Genomic DNA, 23,364 nt, shown 5'->3' on the forward strand with positions numbered 1-23,364 from the left:
TTTCTAGTTCTCATTGTAGAGATCTTTCACCTCCTTGTTTCAATTTATTCCTAGGGTTTTGTTTGTTTGTTTGTTTTGTTTTTGTTTTTAGTGACTATTGTTAATGGCCTGTCTTTCTTGATTTCTTATTCTGCTAGTTCATTACTGGAATATAAAAACACTTCTGCTTTTTGAATGTTGATTTTATATCCTGATATTTTACTGAAATTGTTTATCTATTCTAAGAGTTTTTTTGGTAGAGTCTTTAGGCTTTTCTGTATATAGTATCATGTCATCTGCAAGCAGGGAAGATTTGACTTCATCTTTCCAATCTGGATGCCCTTTATTTTTTTCTCTTGCCTGATTGCTCTGGTTAGTACTTCCAGTACTATGTTAACTAGGAGAAAAGATCTTTCATCTTTTCCCCATTCAGGATGATATTGGCAGTGAGTTTGTCATATATGGCTCCTACTATGTTGAGATACTTTCCTTCTTTACCTAATTTGCTGAGAGTCTTTATCATGAAGGGGTGTTGAATTTTGTCAAATGCTTTTTCTGTGTCTATTGAGGTAATCACATGGTTTTTGTTCCTGATTTTGTCAATATCATGTATCACATTTATTGACTTGCATATGTTGAACCATTCTTGCATCAGTGGGATAAATCCCACTTGATTGTGGTGTATAATTTTTTTGATGTATTGCTCTATTCTATTTGCTAATATTTTATTGAGATTTTTTGCTATGCTAAAGATATTGGCCTATAGTTTTCTTTTTTTGTTGTTGCTGTGTCTTTGTCTGGTTTTGCTATCAGGGTGATGCTGGCCTCATAGGATGAGTTTTGGAGAATATTCTCTGTTTCAATTTCAATTTTTTGGAATAGTTGAAGAGAATTGGCATTAATTCCTCTTGAAAGGTTTGGTAGAGTTTAGCAGTGAAGACATCCAGTCCTGGGCTTTTCTTAGTTGAGAGACTGCTGATTACTACTTCAATCTCGTTGCTTGTTATTGGTGTGTTCAGGTTTTCTATTTCTTCTTGGTTCAGTGTTGGTACATTGTATGTGTCCAGAAATTTATCTATTTCTTCCAGGTTTTCAAATTTGTTGGCAGATAGTTGTTTGTTATAGTATCTAATGATTCTTTGTATTTCTGTGTTATCAGTTGTAATGTCTCCTCTTTCTTTTCTAGTTTTTGTTATTTGGGTCTTCTCTCTTCCTTTTTTAGGTTGCCTAGCTAATTGTTTGTCTCTTTTGTTTATCTTCTCTAGATACCAACTTTTTGTTTCATTGATCTTTGGTATTGTGTTTTTGGGTCTCTATTTCATTTAGTTCTTCTCTGATCTTAATTATTCCTTTCTGTCTACTAATTTTTGGTTTGGATTATTCTTGTTTTTCTAGTTCTTTGAGATATAGCATTAGATTATTTATTTGAAATTTTTCTGTTTTTTTGATGTGAACATTTATTGTAATAAACTTTTCTCTTAGAACTGCTTTTGCAGTATTCCACAGGTTTGGGTGTGCTGTGTCTTTATTTTCATTCATTTCAGGAAATTTTTAAATTTCCTATTTCATTTGTTCTTGGATCCATAGGTCATTCAGGAGCATGCTGTTTTATTTCCATGTGTTTGTATAGTTTTCTGAGTTTCGCAGGTTTTGATTTCTAGTTTTAATCCATTGTGGTCTGAAAAGATACATGAAGCAGTTTCAATTTTAAAAAATTTGTTGAGGCTGGATTTGTGACCTAACATGTGGTCTATCCTGGAGAATTTTCCATGTGCTGATAAGAATATATATTCTGTGGTTGTTGGATGAAATGTTCTGTAGATTTCTGCCAAGTCCAGTTGGTCTAATGTGTGGTTTAAATCTTGTGTTTCTCTGTGGATTTGTTGCCTAGATTACCTGTCCAATGTTGAGAGAGGGGTGCTCATATCACCAACTGTTAACGTATTTGAATATATCTCCTTCTTCAGGTCCAATAGTATTTGCTTTATACATCTGGGTTCTCCAATATTGGGTGCATGTACATTTATGACTGTTATGTCTTCTTGCTGGATAAATACCTTCATCATTATATAGTGGCCTTCTTTATCTCTTTTTATGGTTTTTTGGTTTAAAATCTGTTTTATTTGATATAAAAATAGGTACTCCTGCTTGTTTTTGATTCCTATTTGCCTGGTATACCTTTTTCCATCCCTTCACTCTGTGTCTGTCTTTAGAGGTGAGGTGAATCTCTTGTACAGAGCATATAGTTGGGTCTAGCTTTTTAATCCAATCAGCTAGTCTGTGTCTTTTGAGTGGAGACTTTAATCCATTTATATTTAGGATTGTCACTGAAAGGTATTCTTGTATTTTATTGATTTTCATTTGGATGTTTTGAATATCTTTTGTTTCTTTCCCTATTATTGTTTGTCTTCAGGGTTTGTTGGTGTTTGGAGGTGGTAAGATAAACTATCTTTCTCTTTCTTGTTTGCATTTTTGTTTTACCAGTGGGTTTTATAGTTTTTTGTGTATTCATCATAGTGATTATCATTTTTTGGATTCCAGATGAAGGACTCCCTTGCTGATTTCTTATATGGCTGGTCATGTGGTGTCAAACTTCTGTAGTTTTTGTTTTTCTGGGAAATACAGAATTCCTCCTTTATTTCTAAAGGATAACCTTGCTGGCTATCGATTCCTGGCTGTCAGGTTTTTTTTCTTTTAGTATTATGAATATATCATCCTATTCTCTTCAGGCCTGCAGAATTTCTGCTGAGAAGTCTCCTGTTAGTCTGATGGTGACTCCCTTATAGGTGACTTGATGCTTTTCTCTTGCTGTTTTTAGGATTCTCTCATCTTTGAGCTTTGCCAGTTGGACTGTAATGTATCTCAGAGAGGACCTTTTTGGATTCAACATGTCTGGGGATCTTTGAGCCTCCTGAATCTGAAGGTCCATGTCTCTCCCTATACCTGGGAAGTTTTCTGCTATTATTTCATTGAATATGTTCTCAATGCCTTTTCCTTTCTCCTTCTCTGTAGGAACACCCATGATTTGGATGTTTGTGCACTGAAGGTTGTCTGTATCTCTCTTAAATTTTCTTCATTTTTTAATATTCTTGTTTCTTTTTCTTTTTTCCTAAGTTATTTCAAAAAGACTGTCTTCTAGATCAGAAATTCTTTCTTCTGCTTGCTCTAGCCTGCTGCTTAAGGTCTCAGTTGTGTTTTTTATTTTGTTGAATGACTCCTTCAGTTCCATGAGTTCTGCTACATTGTTTTTCAAAGTATTAATCTCTTTGTAAATTATCTCCTTCATATCCTGGATAATTTTGCTCAGTTCATTGTGTTGTCTAACTGCATCTTCTGTACCTCACTGAGATTCCTTGAGATTTTTACTCAGAATTCCTTTTCAGTCATCTCAAGGGTTTTGTGCTCTTTGGGGTCTAGTACTTGAAAGTTATTGTATTCTTTTGGTGGACTTTTATTTTCTTGTTTTTCATTTTTCTAATATCTCTACATTGATGTCTGGTCTTCTGGTAGAGCAGTTGATTCTTTGACTACTCTAGAGTGGACTTTGAGGAGAGAGAAACATGTAGATATGTGTTATATTTACCATTGAGTAGGGTGTTTTAGTATTGGTTCTGGGTAGATGCAACAGTGTATTCTTCATGTGGATACTTCAGCCGTAGTCAATGTTTGGGTTGCATGTGAGTGCCTCCATGGTCTAGGCACCTTGCTGACGTTATTGACACTGTATTGGGTCGTTTAGGATGTGGGTGTGATCTTCTGTTCTTGAGAGAAGCTCCTGAGTGCTCTTTCACTCCTTGGTTGAAGTGGTGACCTGGGCAGCCTTGTTCGCACCCCAGCTAGCATCCCATGACCCTGATATGTACACTGGGAGTTTTCTTCCTTACTCTGGCTATCCTGAGTTCTGCATGCTCCAGGAGTTCTGTGTGTGTCTCTTCCCAGATCAAGGCAGTTGTGTGGGCTGCCCAAGTAGCTCCCACCCCCAAGTGTGCTAACACAGTGGGCAGTGTAATTTCCTCTGTGGGTTGGGTCACTAGGTCACATGTCTGCTCCCGTTCACCTCCTTCTGTGGACTCTGCAAGTGACCCTCCTTGTGTCGATGTAGTTGAGTGCTGCAGCTGCTGCTGTGGTAGCAGGCCGCCCTTGTGGCAGTGGTAGCTTTGGCAGTGGCAGGTTGCTCACACAACGATGTTGGTTGACTGGCGGTGCCAGTGGCAGCAGCAACCGTAGCAGTGGTAGTTGCAGCAGCCACCCATATTGCTGTGGTGTCCACAGCAGCAGCCCACACAGCTCTGTGTCTACAGCGGCAGTGGGGTTAATTTGCAGGAGCAACATCAGTGTCTGTGGCTGCCACCGCCTCCATGGCAGCTATGGTGTCCATAGCAGCAGCAGGGTTACTTTGCAGTGATGATAATGGTGGTGGCAGCAGCAGCAGCATTTGCAACTGCCTCCTTCATGTGTGTAATGTCTGCAGCAGCCGCAGGGTTACCTCGTAGGGGTGACAGCAGCACCAGTGGCTGCAGCTTCCTCTCCCATGTCTGTGGTATCTGCAGTGGTGGTGGGGTTACCTCATGGGGGTAGCAACCGCACCAGCAGCTGCAGCTGCCTCCCTCATATCTGCGGTGTCCTTGGCAGAAGTGAGGTGACCTCGTGGTGGTGGCAGTGGTGGTGGTGGTTGCAGTCACCTCCCTCACATCTGTGGAGTCCATGCCACGGCGCTATGAAAGGGCCCCTCACAGGACTGCTGCTGTGTGGGAAGCTGCTGTATGGTGGGCAATGGTTCTGGGACCTGACTGTGTCTCCAGCAACTGTGGCAGCGGTGGTGCTGGGCCCATTTTGATCTTTTTCTGCAGGAGGAACACACCCTGGGCACCTCTAGTCTGCCGTCTTCCTGGAAGTTTCAAAATAATCACATTTTTAATCTAGAAATTTCTTTTCTTCTTTGAATTATCTTTATCTTAGAATATCAACACCTTAAATCTTAGCTTTCCATAATCATTTTATTCAATTTATTTAAAGGAGAGTCATCTGGCATTTTTCCTGATGTTGGATTTTTTTTATTAGAACCATTGAATTTATAAATGGCTTTGAGGAAAATTGTCATTTTTATGTTATTAAGCCATACTATTTATAAACATGGTATCTTTCTACATTTACTTAGGTTTTCTCAGAAGCATTGCTTAAATGGATACTTCATTTGACCATTTATATTACTGAAAACATAATATATAACATTAAAGACATTTTTATGGAACATTAAGCTATGGTTTATGTATGCTTTTTGGTTCACTTATTTGACACAATTATAGAATGTGGAGGATCTTAGGAATGAGCAGCCTCCATGTTCATTAGGTATCTCTCTCAAATACCAGTCCGCAGCTTGAAAGGGTCAACATTCAATTTTCTTGCCGCAGGAATTTGAATCCAGACACTTCATAAGAGACCTTGAACAAGTTAATTAATTTTTCTGATTCTCAATTTTCTCATCTGTAAAATGAGGATAATATTTAGTTCATAGAGCTATCTTGAGGATGGTTGAACTAGTATGTATGAAAATATCTTGCACAGTTCCTGGTATATAGTAATGCTAAATAAATGTTAATTTCTTTCCACTTTTGCTAGAAATTGTAGGGGAGAAAATTATTACCATTTTTCTCTCCCTGGATAATTAGCATGCAGTGTAAAGCATTATCTAAGTGTGAGTTGTGTTTTCTGAAGCAGTGTAGGCAGTTGAAAAGGGAAAATTGGCAATATAGAGCCTCAGAGAAAGGCTTGAAAGATAGTTGGGATAAGAAAAACGATTGAAGAAAAGAAAGAAAATCATTTTGTTCTTGGATTTTAGTTTTGCCTTTCCTTTTGAAAAATATAAACTTTTATCATTGTTATCTCATAAAGTATTTACTAAATATAGGGTGTGTAAACCAGAAAACTCAAAATATGGAAATATCACAAATGGTGTCGTATAAAGTCTAACATGCAGGAAGCCGGTATCTTCAATTCAGTAGACAAATATTATATATATTCGGTTTCCTAAAAGATACCTTTACTGTAAAAATAACTTTACTCCAAAAGGAATGAGTAGTATTTCAATGTGTTCACTGTTTGAATAATGAATCTAACAAAACCAATAAGTAATTTTACATTAATAAAAACTGTCAAAAGTATATCTTTAGTGGCTTCTGTTCACTGTGTACCTTAACCATGGTTCAAATTAAGTGAAGATAAAACTTTTGGCATCCATATTCATGGCAAAAAGACTATCTGTAGCAAATGTACTGGCACAACTTCATGCTTCGTGTTGACTTTCAGTATTGTGCTCTAGTTGACTAGAAATAAATATTTAAGAAAAATGTATAACTTGAACCATAATGCTTTCATAATTATTCACTTCTAAGGATTAAGTTAAGGATTTGAGGTACCGTACTCCAGAAGTCAATTTTTCCAAATGATATGTGTGCCTCTCAGTCCAACACCATGAATCATAAACTTTCAAAGCTCTGAAGAAAAGTCATTTTCTGTCTTTCTTAACTTTATTCCAAAAAACTATATCTTAAATTCCCCAGAAAGGTAAGGGCATTTCTTTTGTTCTACACTTCAAGAGACAGAGATTCAAAACCACTCTTTTCAAATAAATCATTAGAATCATATTATAACCCTGTTGTTGAAATTTGCCTCTACTGCTTTATTTTATCTCAAACCCATGCCCCTTTGTTCATTTCAGCTGTCTTCATTGACCTTTAATGTAGGTCAAGAAGAAGAATAACAGATTTTTTTTGCCTTTGAGGAGCAATATAATGCAATGAATGCTTTACTGGAGTTATGTGTGAAGTTCCATGAGCATTTAAGGACTAGGTAGATCAAAAGAGTACATAGAAGAATGATCATATTTAAACTGGCCCTTTGTAGATAAGATTTTATTAGAAAGAAAAGGAAAAACGGGTTTAGGTAAAGGGCATTTTAGGCACAGAAAACAGCATAAGCCCAAAAATCACTAGAAAACTTAAGTGACTAGAGCTTAGGATAAATGGAGGGAAGAGCTTTATATATGACTAAGTAGGATGAATCATGAGTTAATTTAACAAAGCTCAGCTTAACAACGAGATAGTGAATATCCACTCTGTGACAGGTCCTGGAGGAGGAAAGATGTAAAAGATTCCACCCCAGCTCTTTAAAGTTTGTAACTCAAAAAGTATGGGGATGGGGAAGAGTTGTTCAGAAATATGCGAAAGGATGGTGTCCCGCGCAACCGTCTCGCCAGCAAGAACGACGCGGCACACACAGGATCCTTCTGCAGTAAAGCTTTAATGCGTCTTGAGAGGCAGAGCACAAGCTTATCGGGGCGGAGACCCCAAGTACAGAAACCCGTTCCCTTTTATAGAAAACTGTCCCTCGCCTAGGACGTGTCCCTCTCTGACTGGCGGTCGTGCATCAGCCCAGATGACGCCACGGGAGAGGCAGAGACTAGAGGTGGGGAAATTCCCAGCACATGCGCTCTAGACTTGTTTTTGCCGATTGTCAGTGTCGGCCGGCGCCATCTTGTAATGGCGATTACGGTGTAACGTGGGCAGCTCCCCACAGCATGGCTTCAGTACAGTTTGGTAAATGCAGAGTAGAAGGAGCTTCACAAGTGATGCTTGAAGGACAAGTAGAAGTTAGCCACGCCAGGAAGAGAGCAAAGAGCAAAGAAAATTGTACGAAGGGAGTGTGGGAAGGCAACTTGAAGTATTTTGTATTTTGTATTTTAAGTATTTTGGTAGTTTGTAGGATAAAGTTCAAGAATGACTGGTGTGTGTCTAGCTGCAAAGGTTGTAGGCCTAGTCACTGAGGCTGAGCAGCTGACCTCTGATGGACGGAAACTGAGCAGTTTAAACAGAGGGGTGATATAGTTTATATGTTATTTTAAGGTAGGGGAGGACAGTTGGGAGGCCAATGAAGTGAGCTGTGCAAGTGGCTATATAATAACAGCTGGAAATAGGACAGTGGTAATAGGAGCGGAGATGGGACTCATAAGAAAAACATTTTGAGGTTAATTTGGCAGGACTTGATATTAGTTAGCTTTTAGTGGGAGGGAGAATAATGGAGAAGAAAAAGTCTATAGTTGTACATACCCAGGATGGCTTTTGGCTCTGATGGGTGAGTATGTGAGTGATATCATCAGCCAAGAGAGCAAATGTATGGAGAAAAGGACTCTGGGTCCAAAAGAGTATGAGATGCAGCCCAGTATAAAGCAGGCAACTGGTGCAAAGTAACTGAGGTTATTTTACCTTGTTCTGCTCTTAGTGCAGATGGAGACCATGTGACATCTTATTGCAGTACAACTCTTGGCTCTCTCTGTTTTCATTGTGACCGATCTGAAGCATACTTTGTAGAGTCCCAGCTGCCTGAAATGTGATCATGTGTCATTGTAGAAACAGTTTTTAATACCAGAAGGAGAATTTGGATTATGCTAAATCTATATGGATGTTATTGTTAGCCATATGTTTAAACTTTTTATTTTGAGATGTTTGTAGACTTACAAGTAGTTTTAAGAAATAATAAAGAATGATCCCATGTACCCTTTACCCAGTTTCCACCAACTTAACATCTTATAAACCTATAATATAATATCACAACCAGGATACTGATATTGATAACAGTCACAATACAGAACATTTCCATCGCCCCAGGATTCCTTTCTCCCCTTGTCCCTGACCCCTGGAAATTATTAACCTGTTCTCCATTTCTATAATTTTGTCATTTCAAGCATGTTATGTAAATGGAGTCACACAGTATGTAGTAACATTTTGAGATTTTTTTTTTCACTCAGCACAATTCTGTTGAAATTCATCCAAGTTGATGCATATATCAACAGTTCCTTCCTTTTATTGCTGAGTAGTATTCCATGATATGATGTACCATGGTTTGTTTGAACATTCACCTGACAAAGGACATCTTGGTTGTTTCCCATTTTCAGCTATTATAGATAAAGCTGTTAGGACATTTGTGTACAGGTTTTTGTTTGAACATAAATTTTCATTCCTTAGGGATAATTGCTAAATAATGCAACTGCTGGATTGTAAGGTACATGCATGTTTAGTTTTATAGGAAACTTCAAACTGTTTTCCAGAACGGCTGTATCATTTCACATTCCCAACAGCTCTGTAGGAGTGAACAGGTTCCTCTGCATCCTCATGCACCTTTGCTGTTGTCACTGTTTTTTGTTTTAGTCATTCTGATGGGTGTGTAGAGATATCTCATTGTCGTTCTAACTTGCATTTCCCTAATGTTTAATAATATTGAGCATCTCTTCGTGTGCTTATTTGCTATCTATAGACATCATCTTCGGTGAAATGTTTCTTCATGTTTCTTGTTTATTTTCTGGTTGGATTGTCTGTTGACCATTGAGTTTTGAAAGTTCTTTCTATATCTTAAATAGTAGTCCTTTGTGGTTTGTAGATTTTTCCTTTCAGTCCATAGCTATTTTTCATTGTTTAACAGGGTCTTTCCTATAGTAAAAGTTTTTAATTTTGCTGGAGAAAATTATTCTAAGTGACACAACCCAGGTACAGAAAGAGAAATACTGCATGTTTTCACTCGTAACCAGGAGCTGAATCCATAAATAAACAAATGAACAATAAAGAGAGAAAGAAAGAAAGAAAGAAAGAAACAATCACAGTAATATGCTAAACTTTTAGAAAACTAGAAGTGGAAAAGGGGAGGGGAGGGGCAGAGGGAGGGGGGCTAATGAGGAATTGGTTGATGGACACAAAGAATGATTGCGTATCGTAATGAGGAATAAGCTAACTATACTGATCTAAACACCACACATTGTACACATTTATTGAAAATCAACGTTGTACCCCACATGTATGTCTAATAAAGTAAATAAATAAATAAATAAAAATAAATAAATGAAGTCCAATTTATAAATATTTATTTTTATGGATCATCCTTTTGGCATCAAGTCTAAAACTCTTTGCCTAACCGTAGATCTTGAGGATTTTCTCCTATTTTTTCCCTAAATGTTTCATAGTTTTACATTTTCTATTTAAGTCTGTGATTGAGTTAATTTTTATGTACAGTGTGAGATTCACATTGAGATTCAGTTTTTTGTATCTGGATGTCCAATTGCTGCATTATTATTTGTTGAAAAGTCTATATTTCCTCCATCGAATTGCTTTTGTACCTTTGTCAAAAATCACTTGGCATATTTGTGTAGGTCTGTTTCTCGGATCACTGTTTTGTATCATTGATCTGTATCTCTCCCTCTGCTAGTACCACACTGTCTTGATCACTATAGCTATCTACATAGGTCAAGTGATTCCTCCAAGTTATTCTTTTTTTTTTTTTCAAGATTGTTTTAGCTATTCAAGGACCTGTGCCTTTTCATATAAATTTTAGAATAAGCTTGTCTATGTCTACAAAAAACCTTGCTGAGATTTTGATAGGAATTGCATTATAGCTCAATTTGGGAATAATTGACATCTTTACTATGTTGAGCATTCCAATCCATGAACATGGTAGATCTCTCCATTTATTTAGATCTTTGTCGATTTCTTTCATCAGCATTTTATAATTTGCAGCATACAAATCCTGTATGTGCTTCATTATATTTAAGCATTTCATTTTCCTTGAAGTGATTGTATATGGTATTATATTTTTTTATTTCAGTTTCCACACGTTGATTGTTAGGATATGGCAACACATTGCTTTTTGCATATTAATCTTGTACCCTGCAACTTTGCTGAACTTACTTATTAATTCTAGCAGTTTGTTTTTTTCATGGATTCCTTGAAATTTTCTACATAGATAATCGTGTCATCTGTAAATAAGGACAGTTTAATTTCTTCCTTTCCAATCTGTATATCTTCTCTTTTTTTACTTACTGGAAATACTATGTTGAAGAGTGGTGAGAGAGGAAATCATTGTTTTGTTCCCACTCTTAGAGAGGAAAGCGTTCAGCCTTTCATCGTTAAGTGTGATGTCAGCTGTGCTTCCTAGTAGGAGCTCTTTATTAAGTTGAAGAATTTTTCCTTGATTCCCAATTTCCTGAGAAATTCTCATGAATGGGTACTGGATTTTGTCAAATACTTTTTCTGTATTAATTGATATGGTCGTGTGATTTTTCTTCTTTAGCCTGAGTAGATTACATTGATTGATTTCAAATGCTGAAACTGCCTTGCATTCCTGGAATAAATCTCAGTTGGTAAAGATAGTTAGTTTTTTATACATTGCTGGATTTTATTTACTAATATTTTGTTAAGGATTTTTGCATCTAAGTTCGTGAGAGATATTGGTGTGTAATTTTCTTTTTTTCCACTGTCTTTGGCTTTGGTATCAGGGTAATACTAATCTTATACAATGAGTTGAGAAATGTTTCTTTCTCTTCTATTTTCTGGAATAGCTTCTGTAAAACTGGTGTTAATTCTTCTGTAAATGGTAAAATTCTCCAATGGAAACATCTGGGCCTGTAGATTTTTCTTTCCTAATAATTTTTTAAATATATATTCAATTTCTTTAATGGTTATAGGACTATTCAAGTTGTTTATTTCATTTAGTTGATGTTAGTAGTTTGTGGGTTTTGCGTAATTGGTTCATTTCTTCTAACTTGTTGAATTTATGAGTATGAAGTTGTTCAGAGTATTCACTTATCACTTTAATAGCTGCAGGATCTGTAGTGATATCCCGTTTCATTCCTGATGGTGGTAATTTGTGTATTTTCTCTTTGTCTTTGTCATTCTTACTAGAAGTTTATCAAAGAACCAGTTTTTTGTTTTATCAATTTTTCTCTATTGTTTTTCCGTGTTCAATTGTACTGATTTCTACTCTTATATGTATTATTTTCTTCCTTTTGCCTGCTCTGAGTTGTTCTCTTTTTTCCCCAGTTTTTTGGGAGTAGAACATCAGATTATTTGAGACCTTTATTCTATTCTAATGTATTTAGTAGTATAAATTTTCCTCTAAGCACTGCTTTAGTTGCATCCTGTGTAATTTGATATGTTGTATTTTCATTTTTATTAAATTCTTGTCATTCTATGTGTTTTTAATTTTTTTTTTTTTTTAAAGATTTCCTCTTTGACCTACAGGCTATTTAGATGTATGTTGTTTAATTTCCAAGTGTTTGGAAAATTTTCCTTTATCTTCCTGTTACGTATTTCTAGTTTGATTTCATTATGGTCAGAGAACATACTCAGTGTGACTTCAATTGTTTTAAATTTGTTGAGGTTTGTTTTATTTATCCTTACTTATTTTTCTCTATCAAGTCTATCAGTTGCTGAGTGTGTGATGTGGAAATCCTCAGCTATAATTGTGAATTTGTCTATTTCTCTTTTCAAGCTTTATTAATTTGACTTCATGTACCTTTCAGTTCTATTTTTTTTGTTGTTGTGTTCACCTGATAGATTGAGGGGTTTTTTTTATCATCATGTCCTGTTTTCTCTAGTAACTTTCTTTGCTTTGAGGTCTACATTATCTAATGTTAATATTGCCACTCCTGCTTCTTTCTAATGTTTGCATATATCTTTTACCATTTTATCCTTTCAGCCTACCTATGTCATCATATTTATAGTGTGATTTTGTAGGCAGCATATTGTTGGATTATGTTTTTTTTTTTTTTTATCCACTCTGCCAATCTCTGATTTTAAATGGTATATTTAGGTCATTACATTTAAGCTGATTATTGATATCTTTTCTTTAATTTTTTTTTTTTTTTTCTGTTTCTGGGTCCACTGTTTCTCTTATTTAAACATTTTTAGGATTCTATATTTATGTACTTACAGTGTTTTTGAGTTTATTGCTTTGTATAGTTTTCCTAGAGGCTGCTCTAGGTATTACAATACGCATGGTGTCTTCTCACTGTCTACTGGTGTACAGCTTTACCAGTCTGAATGGAGCATAGAAATCTTACTGGCATTTACGTCTCTTTACCTATTCCACTTTTAAAGTAATTGCTCTAGGTATTTCCTCTATGTGCATCGAGTAGCATGTCAGATGGTGTTATAATTTTCCTTTAATCATGAAATATGATTGATGAAACTCATCAGAAATAGAATGGTTTTTATATCCACCCTATTTTTATTCATGCTGACGTTCCTCTTTTCTTTCTGAAGTACCAAGCCTTGTGTTATCATCTTCTTTCTGTTTAAAGATCTTCCTTTAGTCAGTCTTTTAGATTAAGTATGCTGGTGACAAAGTCTCTTGGTTTTCCTTTATCTGAGAATGTCATGATTTCTCTTTTCTTTCTGAAGATATTGTCAGATATAGAATTCCGAGCTGATGGCTGTTTTCTTTCAGCACTTGAAAATGATTGTGTCACATGCTTCTGGCTTCCAAGGTTTCTGTTGAGAAATTCAGTCAGTTGAATTGGTGTTTTCCTAAAGATAATTCGTTGTGTTTCTTTGGCTGCTTTCAAGGTTCTTTTCTTTGTCTTTTGTTTTTAAAAGTTTAATAATGACATTGGCATGGATTTCTTTGGGTTTATCCTGTTTGGAGTTCACTTAGCTTCTTGAATCTTTAGGTTTATGTTTTTTTTGCCAAATGTGGGAGGTTTTCAGCCATATTTCTTTGAACATAGTAGTTCCCCCTTATCAACAGGGGATATGTCCCAAGACCCACAGTGGATGCCTGAAACCGTGGACAGTATTGAATCCTATGTATACTGTGTTTTTCTTATACATAACTACCTATGATAAAGTTTAATTTATAAATTAGGCACAGTATGATATTAACAACAACAATTAATAATAAAATAGAACAATTATAACAATATACTATGATAAAAGTTTGCACATTGGGGCTATTATTAAGTCAAATAAGGATTACTTGAACACAAGAACTGTGATACTGTGACAGTCAATCTGATAGCTAAAATGGCTACTAAGTGACTAGTAGGCCGGTAGTGTGTACAGTGAGGATAAGCTGGACAAAGGGATGATTTGTGTCCTGGGCAGCATGGAGTAGGAGGGTGTAAAATTTCTTCATACTACTTGGAACGTTGCACAATTTAAAACTTATGAATTCTTTATTTCTGGGATTTTCCAATTAATATTTTCAGACCACAGTTGACCACTGGTAATTCAAACTGCAGGAAGCAAAACTGTGGATAAGGATGGACAACTATACTTTTTCAGTCTCACTCTCTTTTCTTTCTGGTACTCCAATGATAATGAGTGTTAGCTCTTTGGTTATTGTCCCTCATGTCTCTAAGGCTATTGAGCCCATCTAGCAAGTTTTATATGTCAACTATATTTCCATGCTAAGATTTTCATTTGGTTCTTATTTATATTCTCTCTTTCTTTGCTGAGACTGTTTTTAGAGTTTGTTTCAAGCATTTTGTAATTGCTTGCCGAAACATTTTATGATGGCTGCATTAAAATCCTTGTAAGATAATTCCAACATCTGATTCATCTCAGTATTGTCATCTGTTGGTTGTCTTTTCTCAATCAAGCTGAGATTTTCCTGGTTTTTGGTATAAGTGATTTTTATTGTATCTAGACATTTTGAGTATTATGAGTATTATTACATCTTGAGATTCACTATCTTATTTAAGTCTTCCATTTTAAGTATGCCTCCTCTGACACCCTGCTGGCCAAGTAGGGGTGGAAATCCATGTTCCCTGTTGGGCCTCTACTGACACTCTGAGAGGGAGGTGCTTCATTACTGCTCCCACATGGCCTCCCCTGACATCATGGAGGGAAACCCTGTTATCACTGGGCAGAAAATGAAAGCTACAGCTCCTAACTCAGTCTTCTTCGGAGTCACCCCAGCAGGGATGAGTGGTGGGCGCCTCATTATAGCCAGGCAAGAATGAAAGTCTAGCATCTACACTCAGCCTTTGCTGACTAGGGTGGGGATGGAGCCACAGATTGTTCATTGGCGTTTGACAAGAGTAGGGTAGTGATTGTCTAACGTTTTTCTGTCTTGCAAACCTTTCCTGGTTCTAAAGGGAACTAGGCTAAAGGGAAAAGGCTTTTCTTGGGGCATTTTCTGTGACAACTTTTCCAGTTTGCTAGCTTCTCCAGAGCCCAGCCTGGGATATATTAAGCAACAAGAAAGCCAGGGAATTCACTGCCATGTTATTCCTTAGGTCTTGTAGTTCCTAGCCTGTCTGTCTTCTCTCCACCTTGTAGAGTCTTAAGTTTATTTTGAATATAATATCCAGGATTTTTAGCTGCACTTGGTGGGAGGAATGAAGAGTAGCGTGTTTATTCCTGGATTGAGTTTTTAAATGTATGTATTTCTTTATTTACCTGGAATATGCTAAAAGATTTTAAAATTACATTAGGAAAATCTTGCAGATATAGTATTTGAGTATAAAAGAGATGTAAAAACCAGCACAACCTATTTACGTGGGTTCTAATGGTCAATTTTTTAGGGATTTTCTGGAGTGGTAGAAAATATTATGCCATGGGTGTTTCATTTGCAGCATATTTGTGTTTTAATCATCTTACTTTCATGATGTTAATGCAATATTGTATTCTTTTAGCTACAGAAACCTGGTACAACAATGAGTTTTTGCTCTTTTATTGTGCTCTTTTCTGTTTCCTCCAGGGCTGGTGGACTAGGACTCAATTTTGTTGGTGCCAATGTTGTTATATTATTTGATCCTACTTGGAATCCAGCCAATGATCTTCAAGCCATTGACAGGTATAATGCTGAAAAAAATTTTAAATGACCTGCAAATACTTTTAATCTAAAAACATTCCTGAACTTTCTAGGTTGCTTATATTATGACTGTGATTAGAAAAGAAGGGAAAACTTGTGAAAACTTCTATTTAAGTTAACCCTGAACTTCTGAATTCAAATAGCAGGCCAATAATAGCCATTTATTTTACATCCATCTCAAAATTTCATTAACATGACAAATGACTTAAGGCAGAATACATCCATAATACTGCAGGAAAATAGGACAGTTCTACTGTAGATCATAAGTTTTGAGAAACTCCTGGAAGATAGAAAGAAAACAGAATTTGTGTAATCAATAAATCAGCAGGGAAAAACCACACTCAAAAGTCTGCAGGAGAGAACAGAGAAATTTCAAGCATAGGGTTAGCAACTATAGGATGTAGGAGTAGACCAGAATTTCCTTCTGGGAAATTAATTAATGTGCTGACTCTAAAACAAATTCTCCCACACGCCATATTTATAGAGGGATTGGCTGTAACAAGTGCTCCGTGATTAAAACTGAAAAATAATTTCATAAATTTTATAAATATGACTGTAGAAGGGTTCCTAGAATGGGTGTTGGAACCACATCATAAGGCAGAACCAAAACTGAAGTACTCCCAGATCTCCACAGAGCAGAAAAAGAGGAAATGATTAAATAGATCTGCTCAGTGTGTGGAAACCCAGACCAGCTTTCCAGTGCAATCCAACTAGTTCCTCATTTTAATTATGAATGGGAATTTAAGAATTACAATACATTTTAATAAAACTAGTCGCATGAAAGAAAAAGGCCAAGGTGAAAAACAGACACTGAAAAGAATAACATAAGAAAAGGACACCAAAAAATAAAGTTAAAACTATTGCCAAAATAAAATAACTCGATAGAAGTTCTTGATAATAAATGGAGACGGCTAAAGATAGAAATTAATATGGGAGATAAAAGGAATGTGTATTTTAAAACAAAAAGTCAAGAAACAAATAGATATGAAATATGAATAAAGACAAATTGAGGAAAAACATCCCAGAAACCATCATCAGCCTATTCCAGGAGTAAAGACCAGAGACACTGAGGAGTTGGGGAGATAACTGATGACATACATAATCAGAGAAAATTTTTGTTGATTTTGAAGGGCTACTGAGTACTAAGTAGGAATAATGACTGAGAGGGAGAGAAAACATATGTCATGGTGATATTTCTAAGTTCCAAAGATAAAGAGATGGGCTAAAAAATTCCAGAGCGAGAAAGAGGGAGAGAATGATTTATAAAACCAAAACAAAAAGAAAAAAATAAGTTATCAATAAAGAGATGAGAATCAGACTTATTTTTGCAGAACAGACTTTTCATCTATATTATAGGAGTCTGGATGACAGTAGAGTTGCAAGCATGACAAAATTCAAATGAGTATATGTGAAAGAAAATTATTTTGACTTGTAGTTGTAATCAATGGCTAAAATATCAATATATAAGGACAAAATAAAAGCAACTATCGACACCTAGGAAATTAGAAGATTTATTGCTCATGGTCTGAAAACATTGCTCAAGGATATAATCCAACAAATGAAATATTAATCTATATACTGAGAAGCCAAAATATTCAAAAATCAGTGGTAGTCAAAGAAAGTTCTGATATTTATAGTTAAGTCTAAAAAAAAGCTGTTGGTAATGTGGCTGTGAGGCTTAATGCAGTTACAAAGAAACAATTCCCAACAATATGAAGGGATAATACAAAAAAATTAGTAACAATCAAGAACTAAAACTCCATCTAATTTCACTAAAACATCAGGTTCTGGATGGAGAGGAGTAAAATTGTGTTAGAATTTTTCTTTCCTTAGGAAAGAATCAGGATATCCTGGTCAATTCTCAAAATTTATGCCAAAAAATGTTTTTAAATGCTAGCCAAAACTTTAGGGGCAAGAACTAAAACAGAGGGGCCTAGTAATCACCTGTTACATTTTTTTAAATGTTTTATTTTTACTTGACACGATATTTGTATGTATTTATGGGGTACAATGTGATATTTGCATACATGTATGAGTATGCAGTACGTAGTGATCAAATCAGGGTAATTAGCATAACATCATCTCAAACATTTATTGTTTTCCTGAGGTGAGAACATTCAAAATCCTCTCTTCTAGCTGTTTTGAAATATACAATACATCATTGTTAACTATCGTCACCCTACTCTTTAGTAGTATACCAGAACTTACTCGTCCTGTCTGACTGTTCACCTGGTACCCCTTTTACAAATACAGATGCTCCTACTCCACCCTCCAGGCATTCTGATTCTGTACGTCTAGAATGGGACTCTACAGTCTACACTTTAAAAAATGCCCCGGGTTGTGCATCAAAGAACATTATCAACAGAGTAGAAAGGCAACCCACAGAATGGGTGAAAATATTTGCAAATCACGTATCTGATAAAGTTTTAATATCTAGAATATATAAAGAACTCCTAAAACTCAATGTATTAGTCCGTTTCTATTGCTTATAACAAAATACTTGGAACTGGGTACTTTGTAATATAACAAAATTTATTGCTTAAAGTTTCAGAGTCTGGGAAGTCCAAAGTTCAGGGAACACTTACGGTGAGGGCCTTCTTTGGTGGTGATTTCAGCAATGCAGGGTCTCATGTGGTGAGAATGGTGCAGCAGAGAGAGAGAGAGAGACTCTCGTGTGCTCTCCTTTTAAAGGCCTCAGAACCATGCCCATGACCACCATTATTAATTCATTCATTAGGGCATGGTCCTGAGTTCTAATCACCTCTTCAGGACCCCACCTTTTAATTACTGTAATAGGATTTCCCACCATCTTAAACTGTCACAGTGTGGATCAAGCTTCTAATACATAAAACTTGGGGGATGCAATTCAATCTGTATCAATTAAAAACAACAAAAAACCCAATTCAAAAATAGGCAAAGGACTTGAATAGACATTTCTCCAAAGAAGATTTAAAAGATATGCAAATGGCCAACTAGCACATGAAAAGATACTCATCACTAATCACTAGGGAAATGCAAATTAAAGCCATAATCAGATGCCAGTTCACACACATTAGGATGACTATTATTAAAAATAAATAAATAAAAAGAAAGAAAGAAAACAAGAAGACTTGGTGAGTATGTGGAGAAATTACAACATTTGTGCACTGCTGGTAGAAATGTAAAATGGTGCAGCTACTGTGGAAAACAATATTGTGATTCCTCAAAATGTAAACATAGAATTACCATCTGATCCAGCAGTACCACTTCCACTCTGGGTATATACCCAAAAGAATTAAAAGCAGGGACTCAAACAGATATTTGCACACTCATGTTCATAGCATCTATATTCACAACAGCTAACATGTGGAAGCAACCCAAATGTCCAGTAAAGAATGAATGGGTAAATAAAATATGGTATATATGTACAATGGAATATGATTTAGCCTTTGAAAGGAATGGAATTCTGATACTTGCTACAAAACAGACAAATCTTGGAGACATTTTGTTGAGTGAAATAAGCCAGATATGACACAAAAGGACAAATATTGTATGATTCCACTTATAGGAGATACCTGGAATAGTCAAATTCATAGAGATAAAAAAAATAGAATGGTGGTTACCAAGGCCTAGGGGTAGGGAGGAATAAGGAATTATTGTGTAATGGGTACAGTTTTAGTTTGAGATGATGAAAAAGTTATAGAGATGGACAGTTAATGGACATGGTTACAAAACAATGTTAATTTACTTAATATCATAGGACTATACACTTAATAATACTTATAATGGTAAATCTTACGTATGTTTTATCACAATAAAAAAATTAAAACCAGCCAAGGTGATTGTGATACAATTGATCCTGGACTCCGTTTTGAGAAACATTGGAAATTAGATGTAAATTCTCCAGACAGAATTTTTAAAAGAAATAAAAAGAGCACCAAGAAAATGCAATTATTTCAGTAAATGATAGCAAATACAGAGTGTGTTGAGAGAGGTGGAGGAAACTCAGAAAGCATGACAAATACAAAACAGAACATAAAGTGTCAGAAATAAGTAAAAACCTAAATATGGATGGGTTAACACTCTCTTTTAAAAGAAAAAAAGGGAGGGTAGATGAAACAAAAAAGTTAGATTCGGGTTTATGCTTATTATGAAATATATATGTAAAATTAAAAAGACATAGAAGGTTGAAAATAAAAATATTTTTAAAATGTAACCAGGTAGATTGTAACGAAAATTAAGAATGAATGGCAAATTAATAAAAGCAAAAGTATTAATAAAAATTCAAAGCAAAAGGCATTAAGCAAAACAAAAAGGGGCACAATCTATCAGGAAGATGTAAGTAACAATATAACAAAGCCAAAACTCTTATAATATGATGAGAAATGGATGAATCCACACTCATGGTGGAAAAATTTGTATTATTCTCTCAAAAATTGATAGATCAACTGGGTAAAATAAGTATATATTATTTGAATAACACAGTACTCTAGCATAATTTAATAAGTATGTATAAATTTATAACAACAGACAATACCCAATATTTTCAAACATTTGTAGAGCATTTTAAAATTAGTTTATTTATTTATTTATTTATTTTTATTGGTTATGAATATTCACTAGATACAGAGCTGATTGTCACCTTTCATGCCCAAGATGTGAAGTCCAGATCCATACTGGCAGCATGCCCATTACCACAAATTGCAGTTATACCCCATGTCCCCCACCCAATTATCCCCAACCTCTTTCTCCCTCCCCGCAACTCCACTTTGTATCACAAGGTATGTTCTCTCCCTCTGCAAGTCCAACGCACCACTGTGGTCTTTCCTTCCTTCTTTCTCTCTTAGCTCCGACTTCTGAGTGAGCACATGCAGTATTTATCCCTCTGTGCTCTGCTTATTTCACTCAACATAAGTTTCTCCAAGCTCATCCATGTTGTTACATATGGGAGAATTTCATTCTTTTTCATGGCAGACTAGTATTCCATGGTGTATATATACCACAGTTTCCTTATCCAATCATCCATCAATGGACATTTAGGTTGTCTTGGCTATTGTAAACAGAGCTGCAATGAACATGGGAGTGCAGGCATCCCTTCAACATGATTTCCATTCCTCTGGATATATACCAAGAAGTGGGATTGCTGGATCATATGGAAGATCTATCTGTTGTTGTTTGAGAAACTTCCATACTGTTTTCCATAATGGTTGTACTAATTTACAGTCTCACCAACAGTGCAGGAGTGTTGCCTTCTCTCCACACCCTCACCAGAATTTGTTATTCACCATCTTTTTGATCATAGCCAGTCTAACTGGAGTGAGGTGGTACCTCAATGTGGTTTTAATCTGCATTTCCCTGATGACTAGTGATGTTGAGCATTTTTTCATGTATCTGTTGGCCATTTGTATGTCTTCCAGTGAAAAATGTCTATTCAGCTCCTTTGCCCATTTTTTAATTGGGTTATTTGATTTTTAACTGTGTAATTGCTTGAGTTCCTTGTATATTATGGATATTAACCCCTTGTCAGATGCATAGTTAGCATAAATATTCTCCCACTCTGTCGGTTGTCATTTCACTCTATTGATTCCTTTGTGGTGCAGAAGCTTTTGAGTTTGATATAGTCCCATTTTTTTTTTTCTTTTGTTGCTTGTGCTTTCAGGCTCATGTTCATAAAGTCTGTATCCAGATCTAATTCCTGAAGTGTTTCACCTATATTTTCCCTTAGTAATTTTTACAGTTTCATGTCTTATACTTAAGTCTTTAATCCATTTTGAGTTGATTTTAGTATGTGGTGAGAGGTGCATGTCTAGTTTCATTCTTCTGCATATGGATATCCAATTTTCCCAGCACTACTTATTGAAGAGGCAGTCTTTTCCCCAATGTAGGATTTTGTTGCCTTTGTTAAATATCAGATGGCTGTAAGCCTGAGAGGTGTTTTCTGGGTTCTCTATTCTGCTCCACTGGCCAAGTGTCTGTTTTTATGCCAGTACCATGCTGTTTTGATTACTGTAGCTTTGTAGTATAATTTGAAGTCAGATAGTGTTATGCCTCCAGCTTTATTTTTTTTTGTTCAAGAATTGCTTTGGCTATTCAGGGTATTTTGTTGTTCCATATGAAAGTTAAGATTGCTTTTTCCATTTCTGTGAAGGATGTCATTGGTATTTTGATGGGGATTGCATTGAATCTGTAGATCGTTTGGGTAGTATAGACATTTGCACAGTGTTAATTCTTCCAATCCAAGAGCATGGAATATCTTTCCATCTTTTTGTGTCTTCTTTAATTTCTTTCAGTAGTGGTTTGTAGTTCTCATTGTAGAGATCTTTCACCTCCTTGGTTCAATTGATCCCTAGGTGTTTTATTTTTCATGACAATTGTAAAGGGGCTTACTTTCTCTCTTTCTCTTTGTGTTAGATCATTATTTGAGTATATAAATTCAACTTATTTGGCGGCATTTATTTTGTATACTGCAATGTTACTGAGCTTATTAACCAGCTCTAGGAGTTTTTTGATAGACTCTTTAGGTTTTCCTATGTATAGTATCATGTCATCTGCAAATAGAGACAGTGTGACTTCATCTTTTCCGATCTGGATTCCCTTTATTTCTTTCTCTTGCCTGATTGCTCTGGCTAGTACCTCCAGTACTATGTTAAATAGAAGTGGTAAGAGTGGGCATCCTTGTCTTGTTCCTGTTCTTAAGGGAAAAACCCTCAGTTTTTCCCCATTCAGAATGATACCGGTGGTGGGTTTGTCATAGATGGCTTTTATTGTGTTGAGATACTTTCTATACCTAATTTGTTGAGAGTCTTTATCATGAAGGGATGTTGAACTTTGTCAAATGCTTTTTCAGCATCTATTGAGATAATCATATGGTCTTTGTCCTTGAGTTTGTTGATGTGGTGTATCACATTTATTGACTTTCGTATGTTGAACCATCCTTGCATCGCTGGGATCAAATCCCACTTGATCATGGTGTATAATTTTTTTAAAGTGTTGCTGTATTCTGATTGCTTATATTTTATAGAGGATTTTTGCATCTATGTTCATCAAGGATATCGGCCTGCAATTTTCTTTTTTCATTGTGTCTTTATCTGGTTTTGGTATCAGAGTCATGTTGGCCTCATAGAATGAGCTTGGGAGAATAGCTTCTGTTTCAATTGCTTGGAAGAGTTTGAGGACAATTGGTATTAACTCCTCTTTAAAAGTTTAATAGAATTCAGCTGTAAAACCATCCGGACCTGGACTTTTCTTTGTTGGAAGAAAAGAGGGGTGTTCAGATCACACACTATTAGTGTATTAGGGCCTATTTCTTTCTTTAGGTCTAAGAGTGTTTGCTTTATATATCTGGGTGCTCCGGTATTGGGTGCATACCTGTTTATGATTGTTATGTCTTCTAGCTGGATAGATCCTTTTATCATTATGGGTGCATACATTTTTATGATTGTTATGTCTTCTAGCTGGATAGATCCTTTTATCATTATGTAGTAGCCTTCTTTGTCTCTTTTTAGGTTTTTGGTTTAAAGTCTATTTTGTCCAATATAAGAATAGCTACCCCTGCTCATTTTTGGTTACCATTTTCATGGTATATCTTTTTCCATCCCTTCACTTTTAGTCTGTGTGTGTCTCTACAGGTGAGATGGGTCTCTTGAAGACAGCATATAATTGGGTCTAGCTTTTTAATCCAATTAGTCAGTCTGTGTTTTTTGGATGGGAAGTTTAGAGTAGTTATTGACAGGTAATGTTTAATTCCTGTCATTTAACTGCTTTTTG

At 35.7% G+C, this 23,364-nt stretch overlaps 1 protein-coding gene across 8 annotated transcripts in view; it reads left to right on the forward strand.

Annotated features, from left to right (window-relative positions):
- Positions 1-23,364, forward strand: part of ERCC6L2 (ERCC excision repair 6 like 2) — a 158,226-nt gene that overhangs the window by 67,243 nt on the left and 67,619 nt on the right. For 7 of the 8 annotated variants that reach the window (XM_063109443.1, XM_063109445.1, XM_063109448.1 and 4 more), the window contains one exon: positions 15,505-15,600. The exons of the other annotated variant lie outside the window; for it this stretch is intronic. In XM_063109443.1, the coding sequence (XP_062965513.1) occupies positions 15,505-15,600 (96 nt within the window). The remainder of the gene's footprint in view (positions 1-15,504; positions 15,601-23,364) is intronic. 8 annotated transcript variants of the gene reach the window in all.

The sequence above is a fragment of the Cynocephalus volans genome, chromosome 10 (assembly GCF_027409185.1).
Source record: "Cynocephalus volans isolate mCynVol1 chromosome 10, mCynVol1.pri, whole genome shotgun sequence".
NCBI classification, from domain to species: Eukaryota; Metazoa; Chordata; class Mammalia; order Dermoptera; family Cynocephalidae; genus Cynocephalus; species Cynocephalus volans.